Source organism: Bubalus kerabau, chromosome 3 (assembly GCF_029407905.1).
Source record: "Bubalus kerabau isolate K-KA32 ecotype Philippines breed swamp buffalo chromosome 3, PCC_UOA_SB_1v2, whole genome shotgun sequence".
In the NCBI taxonomy this organism is placed as follows: Eukaryota; Metazoa; Chordata; class Mammalia; order Artiodactyla; family Bovidae; genus Bubalus; species Bubalus kerabau.
This window is the reverse complement of record NC_073626.1, coordinates 102,317,956-102,331,892: the sequence shown is the minus strand read 5'-3', so window position 1 is coordinate 102,331,892 and position 13,937 is coordinate 102,317,956. Positions and strand designations below refer to the sequence as shown.

The 13,937-nt window shown below is 41.9% G+C and overlaps 1 protein-coding gene across 7 annotated transcripts in view; it reads left to right on the top strand.

Moving 5' to 3' along the window:
- Nucleotides 1-421: 421 nt before the first annotated feature.
- LOC129646455 (uncharacterized) overlaps nt 422-13,937 on the top strand; it is a 64,748-nt gene continuing 51,232 nt past the window's right edge. For 5 of the 7 annotated variants that reach the window (XM_055572659.1, XM_055572663.1, XM_055572658.1 and 2 more), the window contains exon 1: nt 422-1,900. In XM_055572659.1, coding sequence (XP_055428634.1) covers nt 631-1,900 — 1,270 coding nt within the window. In that variant the 5' untranslated portion in view covers nt 422-630. Of the gene's footprint in view, nt 1,901-3,664; nt 4,359-7,970; nt 12,686-13,937 lie in introns of those variants that run through there. The other 2 variants (XM_055572657.1, XM_055572656.1) reach the window with 2 other exon arrangements.

The following is a 13,937-nucleotide window of genomic DNA, read 5'->3' as shown; positions in this document are numbered from 1 at the left end:
TCCAGTCCAGGGTTCCCAGGAGGTCATCACGCCTTGACCTGCCTAGGGATCGGTCTTCAAAAGGTTGTCACACCTCAACCTGTTCGGGGATCCTCTAGTCCCAGGGGTCCCAGGAGGTCATCACGCCTTGACCTGCCCAGGGACCCAATCCTCGGGAGGCCGTCACGCCTCGACCTGCCCGGGGATTCAATCTCTAGGAGGCTGTCACGCCTTAGCCTGCCTGGGGATCTGCACCCTGACCCGGGGACACCTGGTTCTCAGGTTGCAACAGTTCTGGGTAGGATAAACTTCAGAAAGACTCACCCTTAAGGAAATCAAAAGAGGTCTTTTTCTTTTCTCCCTGTCATGACTGTCTTTCAGATGGGAAATAACCAATCCACTTCCCGGCAGACGCCCTTGAAATGTATCCTTGATAACTGGAAGCTGTTCGACCCTCTAGCTCTAAGGAGAAGTCGTTTGAAATTCTTTTGTGCCACTGCATGGCCACAGTATCCACTGGGGGATGAGGAACACTGGCCTGAGGATGGAACTTTAAATTACAGTACCATCCTGCAATTAGAATTATTCTGCAAAAGACAAGGGAAATGGACAGAGATCCCCTATGTCCAAATTTTCTTCCGACTAAGAGATATGAAGGAACTCTGTCTTAAGTATGGGATTGTAGTATGCCCTAAAAGTGAGCCCACTAGGCAAATGGTGTTAGGCACAGGCAACCACGAAAAGGAACCCCCTTGTGAAGGCTCACCTCCCACAGCTCCCGAGTTGCCTGGTGCTCCTTCCTCGTACCCAAACGTGCCCCCATATCCGGGAGCACCTCCTCCACAAAAGCCAGCTCGAGTATGTCCCTTAGTTGAAACTGGAGGAAAATTCGGACCAACCCGGGTCCATAAGCCCTTCTCCCTCTTAGAACTAAGGCAGATCAAACAAGACCTGGGAAGCTATACAGATGACCCAGGCAAATATATAGATACATTCCAACATATTACCTTGGCCTTTGACTTCACGTGGAAAGGCATCATGGTCATATTTAGTCAAACTTTATCTGATCCTGAACATACCAGGGTCTTAAAGGAAGCCCGGAGGTATGCAATAGGGCTCCACATGTCCAGTGATAGATACCCAGTATGGGAAACTGCAGTCCCCTCCTCTGATCCTAATTGGAATTATAATGACCCTGAGCACATCTGGGAAAGAGATCATTTTCTAATCTGTGTGAAGGCAGGACTGAAAGCAGCCCAACAAAAAGTAATTAGCTATCCCTGGGTCTCAGCAATAATTCAGGAGCCCAATGAGAACCCCATTGCCTTTCTGGAGAGGCTAAAAGAGGCACTCCAAAAGTTTACCAACCTGGTCTTAGACTCTTACGAGGGATGGGTGATTTTAAAGGACAAATTCCTCTCCCAATGTGCATCAGATATCAGAATTAAGTTACAGCAGCTACAACAGCAGGACCCTGCTGCCTCTTTAGATGAGATGGTCCAGACAGCCACCAATACCTTTTATAACAGGGAACAGGAGAAGGAGACCAAGGCCCAGGAGAAGGAGAGAAAGAAAGAGACAAGGCATGCCCAGATGCTGGCTGCCCTCCAGAGAAGCCCTATGGCAAACCCCGAGTCCTTGAGGGACAAGGCACGAGAAAAATGCCTGATCTGTAGACAGGAGGGGCATTGGGCCAAAGAGTGTCCAAACCATGACAAGTCTCCTAGAACGGCTTGCCACAAATGCCATCAACTGGGACATTGGGCGGCACTCTGCCCTCAGGACCCAAGAGCCTCAAGGTCAAGCGCCAAGCCTACCCTCACGATGGTTCAAGGGGACCAAAGCGGCCCGCTCCAGCCAGCCCGCCTGTCACAGATAACCATCACGGGGCTGGAGCCGAGGGTGCAACTGGATGTGGCAGGTAGGTCCGAGAATTTCTTGGTTGACACAGGGGCTACCTACTCTGTCTTGATCTACTCCGGAGCCTTCTCCTCCCAAACCTGTACCATTTTGGGTGCTACAGGAAAAGCAACTACTAAAAGATTCACCTGAGCACTTCTTTGTTGCTGGGATGGACAAATATTTTCCCACCAGTTTCTGGTGGTCCCTGAGTGTCCTACCCCCTTATTGGGAAGAGATATACTCACTAAACTGGGGACCACCCTTGTGATGGGAAGTTTTTTAGCCCCTAGAGCTCTACAGCTCCTGGTTACTACTGAAGAACCCATTACACCTTCAATAGAGAGGGACAAAAAACTATGGGAAGACAAAATTAAACCCCAGGTGTGGGACCAGGGGATTCCTGGACGAGCCCACCAAGCTGAACCGGTCATCATTGTCTTCCGAGATCCCACTCGGTTTCCTAACCGGAAACAATATCCTCTCAAAAGAGAGGCTCGGGAGGGACTACAGCCTTTAATAAATAAATTCCTTGCTTGTGGGCCATTGGTCCCCACCAGTTTGCCATGTAATACCCCAATCCTCTCAGTAAAAAAAAAAAAAAAAAAAGACGGAACCTGGCAAATGGTTCAAGATCTCCAGATCATAAATGAAGCTGTAGTCCCCCTCCATCCCACAGTACCCAATCCCTATGTAATCTTGGGAGAAATCCCACCCAGTGCCAAATGGTTTACAGTCTTGGATCTCAAAGATGCATTTTTTTGCATACCACTGGCTAAAGAATCCCAATACCTTTTTGCCTTTGAGTGGGAGGCCCCAGTAGAAAAACACCAACAGATGACTTGGACAGTATTACCTCAGGGGTTTAGAGATAGCCCCCACCTGCTTGAACAGGCCCTTAGCCGGGATCTCCTAGATCTGGACCAGGGACCTAATGGGAAAATATTACAATATGTAGATGACCTACTAATCTGCTATCCAGATGAGAAAAGTGCCCAACAACATGCAATTCAGGTTCTAAACTTCTTGGCAGAAAGGGGATATAAAGTCTCCCGTGCTAAGGCACAGATGGTCAAGACAAAGGTCACTTACCTGGGAGTTCAGATTACACATGGGTCCAGGAGGCTGTCCTCTGATCGGGTACAAGGAATCCTCCAGTTGCCCTCCCCCACAACTCGAAAACAATTTCGAGCTTTCCTGGGGCTAACTGGTTATTGTAGAATCTGGATACCCAACTATGGTCTAACTATGCCCAGCCCTTATATGAAAGCTTAAAGGGACGAGATGATTCAATCCCACTGATGTGGGGAACTCCTCAAAAGGAGGCAGAGGCTAGACTAAAACAGGCCTTAAGTCAGGCATCTGCCTTGAGGTTGCCACACCCAGAAAAAGCATTCCAACTTTATGTCCATGAAAGAGAGGGAATAGCCTTGGGAGTGTTAAAGGTTGGGATCTGAGACCCAGCCTGTAGCTTACTTATCCAAGAGGCTCGATCCAACTTCCCGAGATTGGGCCCCCTGCCTTCGAAATCTTGTAGCTATTGCAATCATGATAGAAGATGCTTTAAAACTCTCCTTTGGAGGCAAACTAACTATTTTTACCAGCCACCAAGTAAAACAACTCCTAAATTGGAGAGGCCATTTATGGATGTCTGATCAAAGAATCTTCAGATATCAAGTAATGCTGATGGAAAATCCAGGCCTCACTATATCCCCTTGTGAGGGTCTTAACCCAGCCACCCTCCTACCTACCCCCGAGGGCTCTCTCTCATTTCGCTCTTGTCTAGAAACCTTGGACCACTGGACAAAACCCCGAGAGGGATTGTCAGAAGATCCTCTGACCAATCCTGAGGAAATCTGGTACACTGATGGAAGCAGCTTTGTCTTGGATGGAAAAAGAAGAGCTGGGTATGCAGTAGTCTCCAATTTTGAGATCATAGAGGCTAAGGCTCTGCCACCAGGTCAACCAGCTACAACATGCAGTGCCAGTTCAACAAAGATATAAAACTACAGCTGACCATGGAAAATATCACACACCCTTGGACACCGCTATAAGGACTCTGAGGATTGAGACTAGCAAGAGGGGAAGGCCCAATACCCCTTGCCGTCCCAGTTCAGCAGGAAGTAGCCAGAAAGACCTCGACGCCCCTATTCCCAAAGAATTGGGCCTCCCATCTCTTGAGGGGGGAATGTTAGGTAGGTAGAACAGGGAAAAGGAGTCCAAAATGGCGGTGGCTAAAAGACAAGGAAGGTCAAAGGGAGGTCAAAGGACCAGAGTGAATACTTCAGGCAGAACAAACAGCACTCCTGGCTAAGTCCAATTTGCATAGGGCAGGCCCAGGTGGAGGGAAAAAACATATAAAAGGAGGAGCCAAAGCGCTCTCTCACGGACTCTCTCTCCCGCGTGCATGCGCTCTTCTCTCTCTCTCTCTCTCTCCTGCTATCTTCTAAATAAAATAGAGCTGTAACACTGATTTGCCTAAGAGCTGTAGCATGGTTTGTCCAAGACCCAAGATCTGTGACGCGCCAAGGGCTTTAATGTCCGTCGCTCCAAATCTTTGTTGTGACAAGACAAAGAACTGAGGAACATACACTCACGTGACACTTCCAGTGAACACCCAGGACTGCTCTCCTGGTTGGATCTCCTTGCAGTCCAAAGGACTCTTAAGAGTCTTCTCCAACACCACAGTTCAAAAGCATCAGTTCTTCGACACTCAGCTTTCTTTATAGTCCAACTCTCACATATTACGCATACATTTGCTTATATATATTTTTAGAAGAAATGTTGGGTGGGCAACAGGGTAGACTCTGAGTCTCTCTCAAGACACAAATATGAGGTATAAGCTTATTTTTTCCAGAATGAACAAAAAGACAAGAGGAACTTTTATAGTACCATGAGCACACTATTGTCATTATTCCTAGAAAAAGCAGCCCCTCAAATAGAGGGACTGTGTTTTCATATCAGTTGTAATTTGCACGCACGCGCGTGTGTGTCTGTGTGTAACAGAGTTTTATTAAAGTAAGAAAAGGGACAGAGAAAGCTTCTGACACAGACATCAGGAGTGGGACAGAGAGTGCCCCCCTCACTAGTGTTAGCAAGGGAATTACAAACTTTTTAATTATTTATTACAATAAATCAAAAGAATGTCTCAAGTTTGTGAAAATTTTACCAGATCCACTCCCACAAGTTACATTTTAGGATAACAGGGTTAGAATTTAACAATAGAAAGATCCTACCAGACCCACTCCTATAATATACATTTTAAGATATCAGGTTAGTCAGAAGGTTTTCAGGAAGGAGAAACTGTCCTCAAGCAGGATACATTGTTGTATAATCCCTAGTACAGAGTTTAAACTGAGTTGTTTGTTGTGTAATCATCAGTTTCAGACTTAAAGAAAGAAGCCGTTTTATGTGACTAAGATGAAGAAATGTAGAGAAACAAAATATTTATTCTTTCCTCCTCCTTGAGAACCCCAGATCCCTTTCTCCTCCTAAGGGACCCCAGACTTCTTATCAACCAGCCTAGGAATTGACTCTCTCATTCCCTCCTTTTCTTTTAGGAGAATTATGTTGCCAAGGGAAAGGGGTGTCATTTTTCATTCAATAACTACTTCCTGCTGTTGAGAGGCATGGTCCCTAAATTGTTGAGGCAACATATTCTCCTAACCCTCATATCGAGGGTCTCTGATCCAGGAACCCCAAGTAATAGTTGGAGGAGGCTGTGGCACGGGTAGGAGCCTGGACAACAATCTGTAACTTAAACGCTTATAGACGGTTAGAAACAAATCCAGCTACACAGTTACAGATGCAGGGAGCAAACAGTAAAAACAGAACAATTAGAATTATTATGATATAGTTTTCCACCATGGGGAGCTAGTTAACGTTTCCCAGAGTGAGGTGACTTTGGCTTCAGGAGAATCCATAGCTTGAATCATCTTGTTCATGTGTTTAGAAAAGTGAGTAACATTAGTACTCATATCTGGTATATGTGTACAATGTTGATTTCAATAATAAATCTGTACTTTAAAGACTAATAAGTTGTAACTCAGAAATTTTAAATATCTTGACCAGATCACACTCTTAGAATATGTAGCTTGAACTCCAGATCTCTGAGTCCCCATCATTACCAGAACAGCTCAGAGCCACATCCAATCTTGCAATGATAAAAGGAGAGAGGGAGGTATGGAATAAGAGGGGAAAAGAAAGAAACATTGTGGTGAGATCCTGTGGGGAAAGGGAAGAAGTCAGAGTCCAAAGTCATAAGTCCAAAGGATAGGAGCCAAACTCAAGTCCATCTCAAGCAGAGATGGACCACAGCCAGGAGCCAGGCAAGAGAGAGGACATCAAGACTTCTGCAAGGTGCTGGTTCTTGTCAGGAAGCAAGGTTATCAACAAGGGAGTAGACAAGCAGAAACCAAGTAGAAGAGAGACTCCTGGCCTACTGACAGGGGGTCCAAAATAAATCCCAGAACAGTGGAGCTGACTCATCTTCCACATTAGAGGGAATGCAGCAGGCAGAAGAGAGGCTAGGATTTGGTTAGAAGCTCTTTTGGGATTGCCTGGCCATACATGGATGGAAAGTCCTCAGTATGAGCCTCTCACTAGACCAAGACAACAGTAGCTTCCAGTCACTTGGACAACCAAGCCTTATTTCTAAACCCTACCTTTTTTAAAATTAATTTATTTATTTCAATTGGAGGCTAATTACTTTACAATACTGTGGTGTTTTTTGTCATACATCGACATGAATCAGTCATGGGTGTACATGTGTCCCCCCATCTTGAACCCTTCCTTCCCCCTCTGCACCCCAACAGAACACCAGCTTTGAGTGCCCTGTTTCATGCATGGAACTTGCACTGGTCATCTATTTTATATATGGTAATATATGCATTTCAATGCTGTTCTCTCAAATCATCCCACCCTTGCCTTCTCTCAGAGTCCCAAAGTCTTTTCTTTACATTTGTGTCTCTTTTGATGTCTTGTATATATAGGGTCATCATTACCATCTTTCTAAATTCCATATATATGCGTTAATATACTGTATTGATGTTTCTCTTTCTGACTTCACTCTGTATAATAGTCTCCAGTTTCATTCTCTCGTTAGAACTGACTCAAATGCATTCTTTTTTACAGCTGAGTAATATTCAATAGTGCATATGTGCCACAACTTCCTTATCCATTTGTCTGCAGATGGACATCTAGGTTGCTTCCATGTCCTGGCTATTATAAACAGTGCTGCGATGAACATTGGGGTACATGTGTCTCTTTCAATTCTGGTTTCCTCAGTGTGTATGCCCAGCAGTGGGATTGTTGGGTCAAATGGCAGTTCTATTTCCAGTTTTTTAAGGAATCTCCACACAGTTCTCCATAGTGGCTGTATTAGTTTGCATTTCTACCAACAGTGTAAGAGGGTTTCCTTTTCTCCACACCCGCTCCAGCATTTATTTTTTGTAGACATTTTGATGGTAGCCATTCTGACTGGTGTGAGATGGTACCTCGTTGTGGTTTTGATTTGCATTTCTCTAATAATGAGTGATGTTGACCATCTTTTCATGTGTTTGTTAATGATCTGTATGTCTTCTTTGAAGAAATTTCTGCCAAACCATACCTTTAATAAAGATGTGGCTACAGATACCAGTCCACTTAGTGGCCACTAGTTCCTTGGCTGAGGAGGCTGAACCTGCATGTAGCAGCTAGATGGGGTAAGGGCAGGCAAAGACTTATGCCACTCATTTAGAGCTGTTCCCATAAACCACAAAAAGGCCAATGTCCCTGTGTCAGAAAAACTGACATGAATTCAGGCATAGTGATTTCAAGGTCACATAATAAAGAGCCAAAAGATAGAGATACTGACAGTGAGGTAAGTCACATCATGGAAGCCAACTAAAAGAGACAAAATGATGAACATGATACCTTGGAAGATGACATGAAGTTAAAGACATATAAAAATAGTTTAAACACTATTAAGGATGTAAAATATCAAGATACCATTTTAACCAAAAATTACCAAGTGATTTTTAATAATATGTGCCGTGAACGATGGCTTCCCCCATGGCTCAGCGGTAAAGAATCCGCCTTCAATTCTATTACAGGAGACCTGGGTTTGATCCCCGGGTGGGGAAGATCCTCTGGAGGAGGGCCCAGCAACTCACTCCAGTATTCTTGCCTGGAGAATCCCATGGACAGAAAAGGGTGGCAGACTACAGTCCATAAGGTTGCAAAGAGTCAGACTTGACTGAGGCGACTGGGCATGCAGTGAATGATACTGGCACACTCCTATATTGAAAATATTTGTGTGAATTGGGGATGTCAACTTGGCTATGAATATAGAGCTTTAAAAATTGTGTTTATATCCAGTAATTTTACTTTTAAGTCTCTCTCATGAGGAAATAATCTGAGATTCAGATACTTTTAAACCACAGCGTTGACCACACTATTACTTGTGTGCGTTCAGTTGCTAAGTAGTGTCCAACTCTTTGAGACCCCATGGACTGTAACCCACCAGGTTCCACTGTCCATGGAATTTCCCAGACAAGAATACTGGAGTGGGTTGCCACTTCCTACTCCAGGGGATCTTTCCAACCCAGGGACTGAACCCATGTCTCTTGCATCTTCTGAATCGGAAGGCTGATTCTTTACCACTGCACCACCTGGGAAGCTCCACACTATCACTTACCAGACTAAAATAAGTTGGAACCATCAAAATATCCAAAAATAGGTACATTATAGTATATATAGTCCATAAAGCATTAAGTAATCATTAAGTATGTTTATTTTAAAGAATTTAGTACTATATTGTTTGTTGAAGCAGACTAAAATTATTATGTGCTGTATAATTCCAGTTATGTATGTGTGTGTATACAGAATGTCCCTCCACATTGGTGCATGTATTTTTTATATATATCTACATAAATAAATATAGATATAGATGAAAATATATAAATTCAAGACACAGGAAAAGACTAAAAGGAAATTGAACAGATCATCATTAAAACACAGTTCTGTAGGTGATTTTTATTTCATCATTTATTTTAACTCTCTAAATTTCCTACAATGAATGTATATTGCTTTTCATAATCAGAAAAATATAATAAATTGCTCCTTTGTATTAGTATATTTTTCATTCTAGATGGAAAGACATGGCCCGGACTTTGGAGTCATGAAACTTTGTATTAGAATCCTATTTTGCCCCTAAACCAACTCAGATCTTGGGCAGGTTATTTATCGTCTCTGAGATGAATTTTTCTCATACATAAAATAGAGATAATATCACCTCAAAAAACTATGAAATTAAATAAGAACATGAAAACAAAGCACTTATGATACCTGAAAATAAATGACAGCTATTATAATAGTATTCCCAGTAACCTTGCCCCTCAACTCAACCACCCTACCTCAGAGAGTTCCCCAAACACACTTGTATAGTCTTCAGAGAACAGGTTTATAATATTCAATCAGCAACCTATACCAGGCAATACACTACTACCTCCAGGGTTATGAGGAACTAAACCCTAGAATTAGAACACTATTTAGAACCACATGGTTCATACAGTTAAGTCACAGCAGCTTCCTTAGCAATTCATTTCAGTCATACAATTGCTTCCTCCCATATCTGAAGAGTTTTAAAGGCACTGCTGCTTATTAAGTCTAACCCTTCTGTTGAATTATACAATGTTTTATACTCTTTTACTCTATAAGATTAACTTTAGTTGCCACAACTTGACCTCCAGGCTAAAAATGTAGTCTCCTTCATCTTTATTATTTATTTTTGAAAATTTATTTGCTCTTCACATAATTCTCAGCATATGTTGGGTTAAACAATCTGCTGAACATAGAGAATCCCATTTTCACTCTCCCCAAAGTAATATATTCAACAAGTAATCCACTTCAAAAAAGAATTGTGCATATAAAGTCTAAAGACATTTCAACAGTTGTAAATTAATATTGAGCAAAAAAGACTGACACACACTGTTTTGCCTGGGAAATTGAAGATTATAGCCTGTTAATCTAAGAGGTTTTGATGTATAGAGCTACTGTTTATGCTGGTACTACTTGAAAAACAAGAGAGAGAGCAGGAGGGAGGTGGGAGGAAATAGAGGAGGGAGGAAAGAAAGAAGGAAGAGGCAGACATGATGGGAGGGTGAAAGAAGGGAAGGAAGAGAGAAAGAAGGGAAAAGTTAACATAAATAAGATAAAAAGCTCTCATCAAAAAAAAAGAAAAAAGTAGTAAGATTTTTCAGGTGATAGGATTCCTTAAGTTCAGTTCAGTCACTCAGTCATGTCTGACTCTTTGCGACCCCATGGACTGCAGCACGCCAGGCCTCCCTGTCCATCACCAACTCCCAGAGTTTGCTCAAACTCATGTCCATTGAGTCAGTGATGCCATTCAACCGTCTCATCCTCTGTCATCCCCTTCTCCTTTGAAGACTGAAAATTGTGCCTTCAATCTTTCCCAGCATCAGGGTCTTTTCAAATGAGTCAGTTCTTCACATCAGGTGCCCAAAGTATATACTTTGGAAAGTTGTATATTCTTCTAATTTGGTGTGGAAGTTGGAGATGGGGAGACAATATGGAGATGGATTTTTACCTGCCTAAATTGATGGCTAAGTTGGGGTCCACTGATTCCACAGAGCAAAATTATATAATTATTATATTTTATTTCTCTTCTTTAAAGATTGTATGCAAAAGATAACCTACATGGTAGAGATATTTTCAGATTTCTGAGATGTTTCCAACTGAAGTCAATGTGAGAGAAAGAAAATCATGCCATTCTGTACAACAAGTATCATTCGCAAATCACTCATTGATTAATTCAATAAGTATTTAATGAGAAGCTGCTCTGTGCCATGCCCTGATCTAGAACTGGGAATAAAGCAGTGAACAAGACCTGCAAGTCCTTGATCTCAGCACTGTGTTAAACAGTGTTAAAACTACCAGAATGTGGTAGTTTGCAATGAGATTACCCCAAAAAAATGATCAGAAATGTTAAGCATGCTTCATGCCCTGAAAATAAATAAAGGGATGGATGGAAGTATGGAGAGAGATGGAGGGAGAGATGACAAATAGATAAATGCCCTTTAGAGGTGTGGGAGAGATCATATACAATGGAATAAAGACACATGGTTTTTGTTTTGTGGTAAAATGTCTTGCTTTGAAATGGACAGAAGTTTGCCTTGAATTCTTTTGGAGCAATGCACGCCAGTTAGGAGGTTGAGCATTCTGAAGGAACATTCTGCAAAAGGAGGCTAACCCTTAAAGACCTCCATGTGTGCCAGCTGTTGGCCTTTCCTGCATGTTCCATCAGAAAGGAATATTTTCCCAGGCATGTGTTTGATTTCAACACTCAATTATTTTCTTCAACCTCACCCACATGCTAGTACATGTCCAATAAAGTGTTGAATTTTTTTCTCTTTAGCTGTAAACACAGTACAAATCCAACTCCCACATAAATAGTATCTGCTGCAAAATCATGTAGCACCCACATATTTGTTTAATGAAACAAGCCCAAATGGAAAAGTTACAATCTCATTTAAAGTTTAGATGCCTGGGGACAATTCTGATAATGTTTAGAGGTGGATAGTTGTGGGAAACAGAAGAAATGAGAGAGAAATATTGGCAGTGGCTGAGAGAAAAGGAAAAAGCTGTCTTCAGATCCATGAACAACACTAATGAATCACATAGTGTAAAAGAACAAGGATTTCATGAGTATTTGATCTCTAAGTATATATTTTCCTCAAGTGCCATGAACCTTCTGATTTCCACAAGGACAACTGCTTACAAAAGGAATAAGAAGTATTTATTATTGCAAAACGTTCAGCAATGGCCTTGAATTTTCAAAATTTAACTAGAACTCCTACTGTTTCAAAATTTAACTAGAAGCCCAGAGACTAAGGGCTTCCAGGTAGAGAAAGAACACTGTAGGAAATTTTTACATTCATAGCTGGATAATTCCATGAGGTTAAAAATAAGGAAAGAAAGATGCTTTGGAAGCCCACATTCATTCCCAGAGGAAAGTTATCACACTCCACAAACCTAAAAGAAAGTCACTGCTGAGAGGGCATAACTTTGTAAATGGATAAAGTACAGGGACTAATCCCAAAAATCTCTTTCAGCTTTGTTTTTCAAGATAAAAAACAAACAAACAAAAAAAAAACCAGAAATTATATAATTGTTTGTGTAGCTTAGAAGACTTATTGCAACATTCTGACTGGTGTTTATAAAAAAAATTTCAATTTACTTATTTTCATCAGAGGATCCAAAACATCCAAGATTTATCTGAAAAAAGAATAATTTCTTAGAAGCATATAATGGCCAGATTTGGCTCTGTTTAAATTACATATTTTTATTATTCTTGTTTTTACATCTAGTGTGTGTATATGTGACATAAATTGATGTTTGTTCTCCCAGAAAAGACCCTCTAAATATTCTCTCAAGTTCTGATTCTCAGTGACCAAGAAGAATATTACATAAAAGCCAGTCATGGGAGCAGGGGGTCAGGCATCCAAGGAGTGAAGCTGGAAAGTGCAAAGATCTAGGGAGGAATAGATCAACAGACACCATGGTTGCCAGGAATCAGTCTCAGGAATACTGGGCTATTGTGCTGAAGTTAACTTGTCCTAACTAAACACTCTAAACCAAACAAGTACTTTTTTGATCTGTTCCTGACTATGCTACAACTTGGGTCCCCCAGGAAAATGTCATGAGTCCAAATAAGACCAATGAGCTCAATTCTGGTATAGACCCATTACTTTCGTTCTGTTTCACAGCCAAAGATATCCTCCCTCTCTCCCGTACCTCACTATCACCCATATACACATTTTATCAGTCTTTATTACCTTCCAGGTTAGCTATATGACATAGCAGTCAAAATATGAATTCTGGAATCAGACTTCCTGAATTCAGGTGCTGCTTCCACTACTTTACACCACTGTGGCCTTGGACAAGTTACTTTTCTCATCTATAAAAGGTAACTAGTGAACATTTGTCCTTATTTATTCTTTTTTAAGGAGATTTCTCTGGTGGTCCCACATATTTTTATTTTTTTGATCATTATTTGTAGCCCTACTTATATTTGGAGAGTCTCTTCCTTTATGAATCTTGGTGCAAGGCACAGAGTCTAGCCTCCCAGTATGGAAACTAGAAACGTGGGACATTCATCATCCCCTGGGGTGTAGCCACATACTCAAATCTAGACAGATTCACCCACTTTGAGTCACCTATTTTCACTCAAAGAAGCAGGAATGGTGGGAAATTATTTTGGGGCTAGGTAGTACTTCTCTGATAAGAAGGTCCACTTTCTCTAGCACCAGAGATGAAGGGACAATGGGGACATCAGACTTGGCAGCATCAGCAGTGCAAACTGAGGCATCTAGAGCTTAGTGGTTGTCAGTTCTGAGGGACAATTTATACTAAGGTGAAAAGTAGCTGCTTAACTGAAATATACTGACTAGAAGGAAAACAAGAAACAGAGAAAGAAAAGCAACTGATCAAATCAGTCGTCTATCTAAAAACCTTTAATAGCTTTCTATCCAATAGAATAATACACAAATACTACTTTGACCTATAAATCTCTTCGGAATTTGCTCAAGCCAAACTTTCCTAATTCAATCCATACAACTTAGTGTCAAACCACAACAGATTCCTCTCCAGGTTGCAACATTATCATTTATATTCATGTCTTTACCATTTAAGGCTTCTCAGGTGACACTAGGGGTAAAAAACCCGACTGCCAATGCAGAAGACATAAGAGACGTAGGCTTGATCCCCGAGTCAGGAAGATCCCCTGGAGGAGAGCATGGCAATCCACCCCAGTATTCTTGCCTGGAGAATCCCCATGGACAGAAGAGCCTGTGGAGTGGGGTGGGGGGCTACAGTCCATAGGGTCACACAGAGTCGGACACAACTGACCCTCCAGGGGATCTTCCCAACCCAGGAATCCAACCCAAGTCTCTTAAGACTCCTGCATTGGCAGTCAGGTTCTTTACCAATAGCACCAGCTGGGAAGCCCTTAGGGCCCTTCTTAAAAATCCCTTCCTTGGTCAGCCTTTTCTAACTGCTCT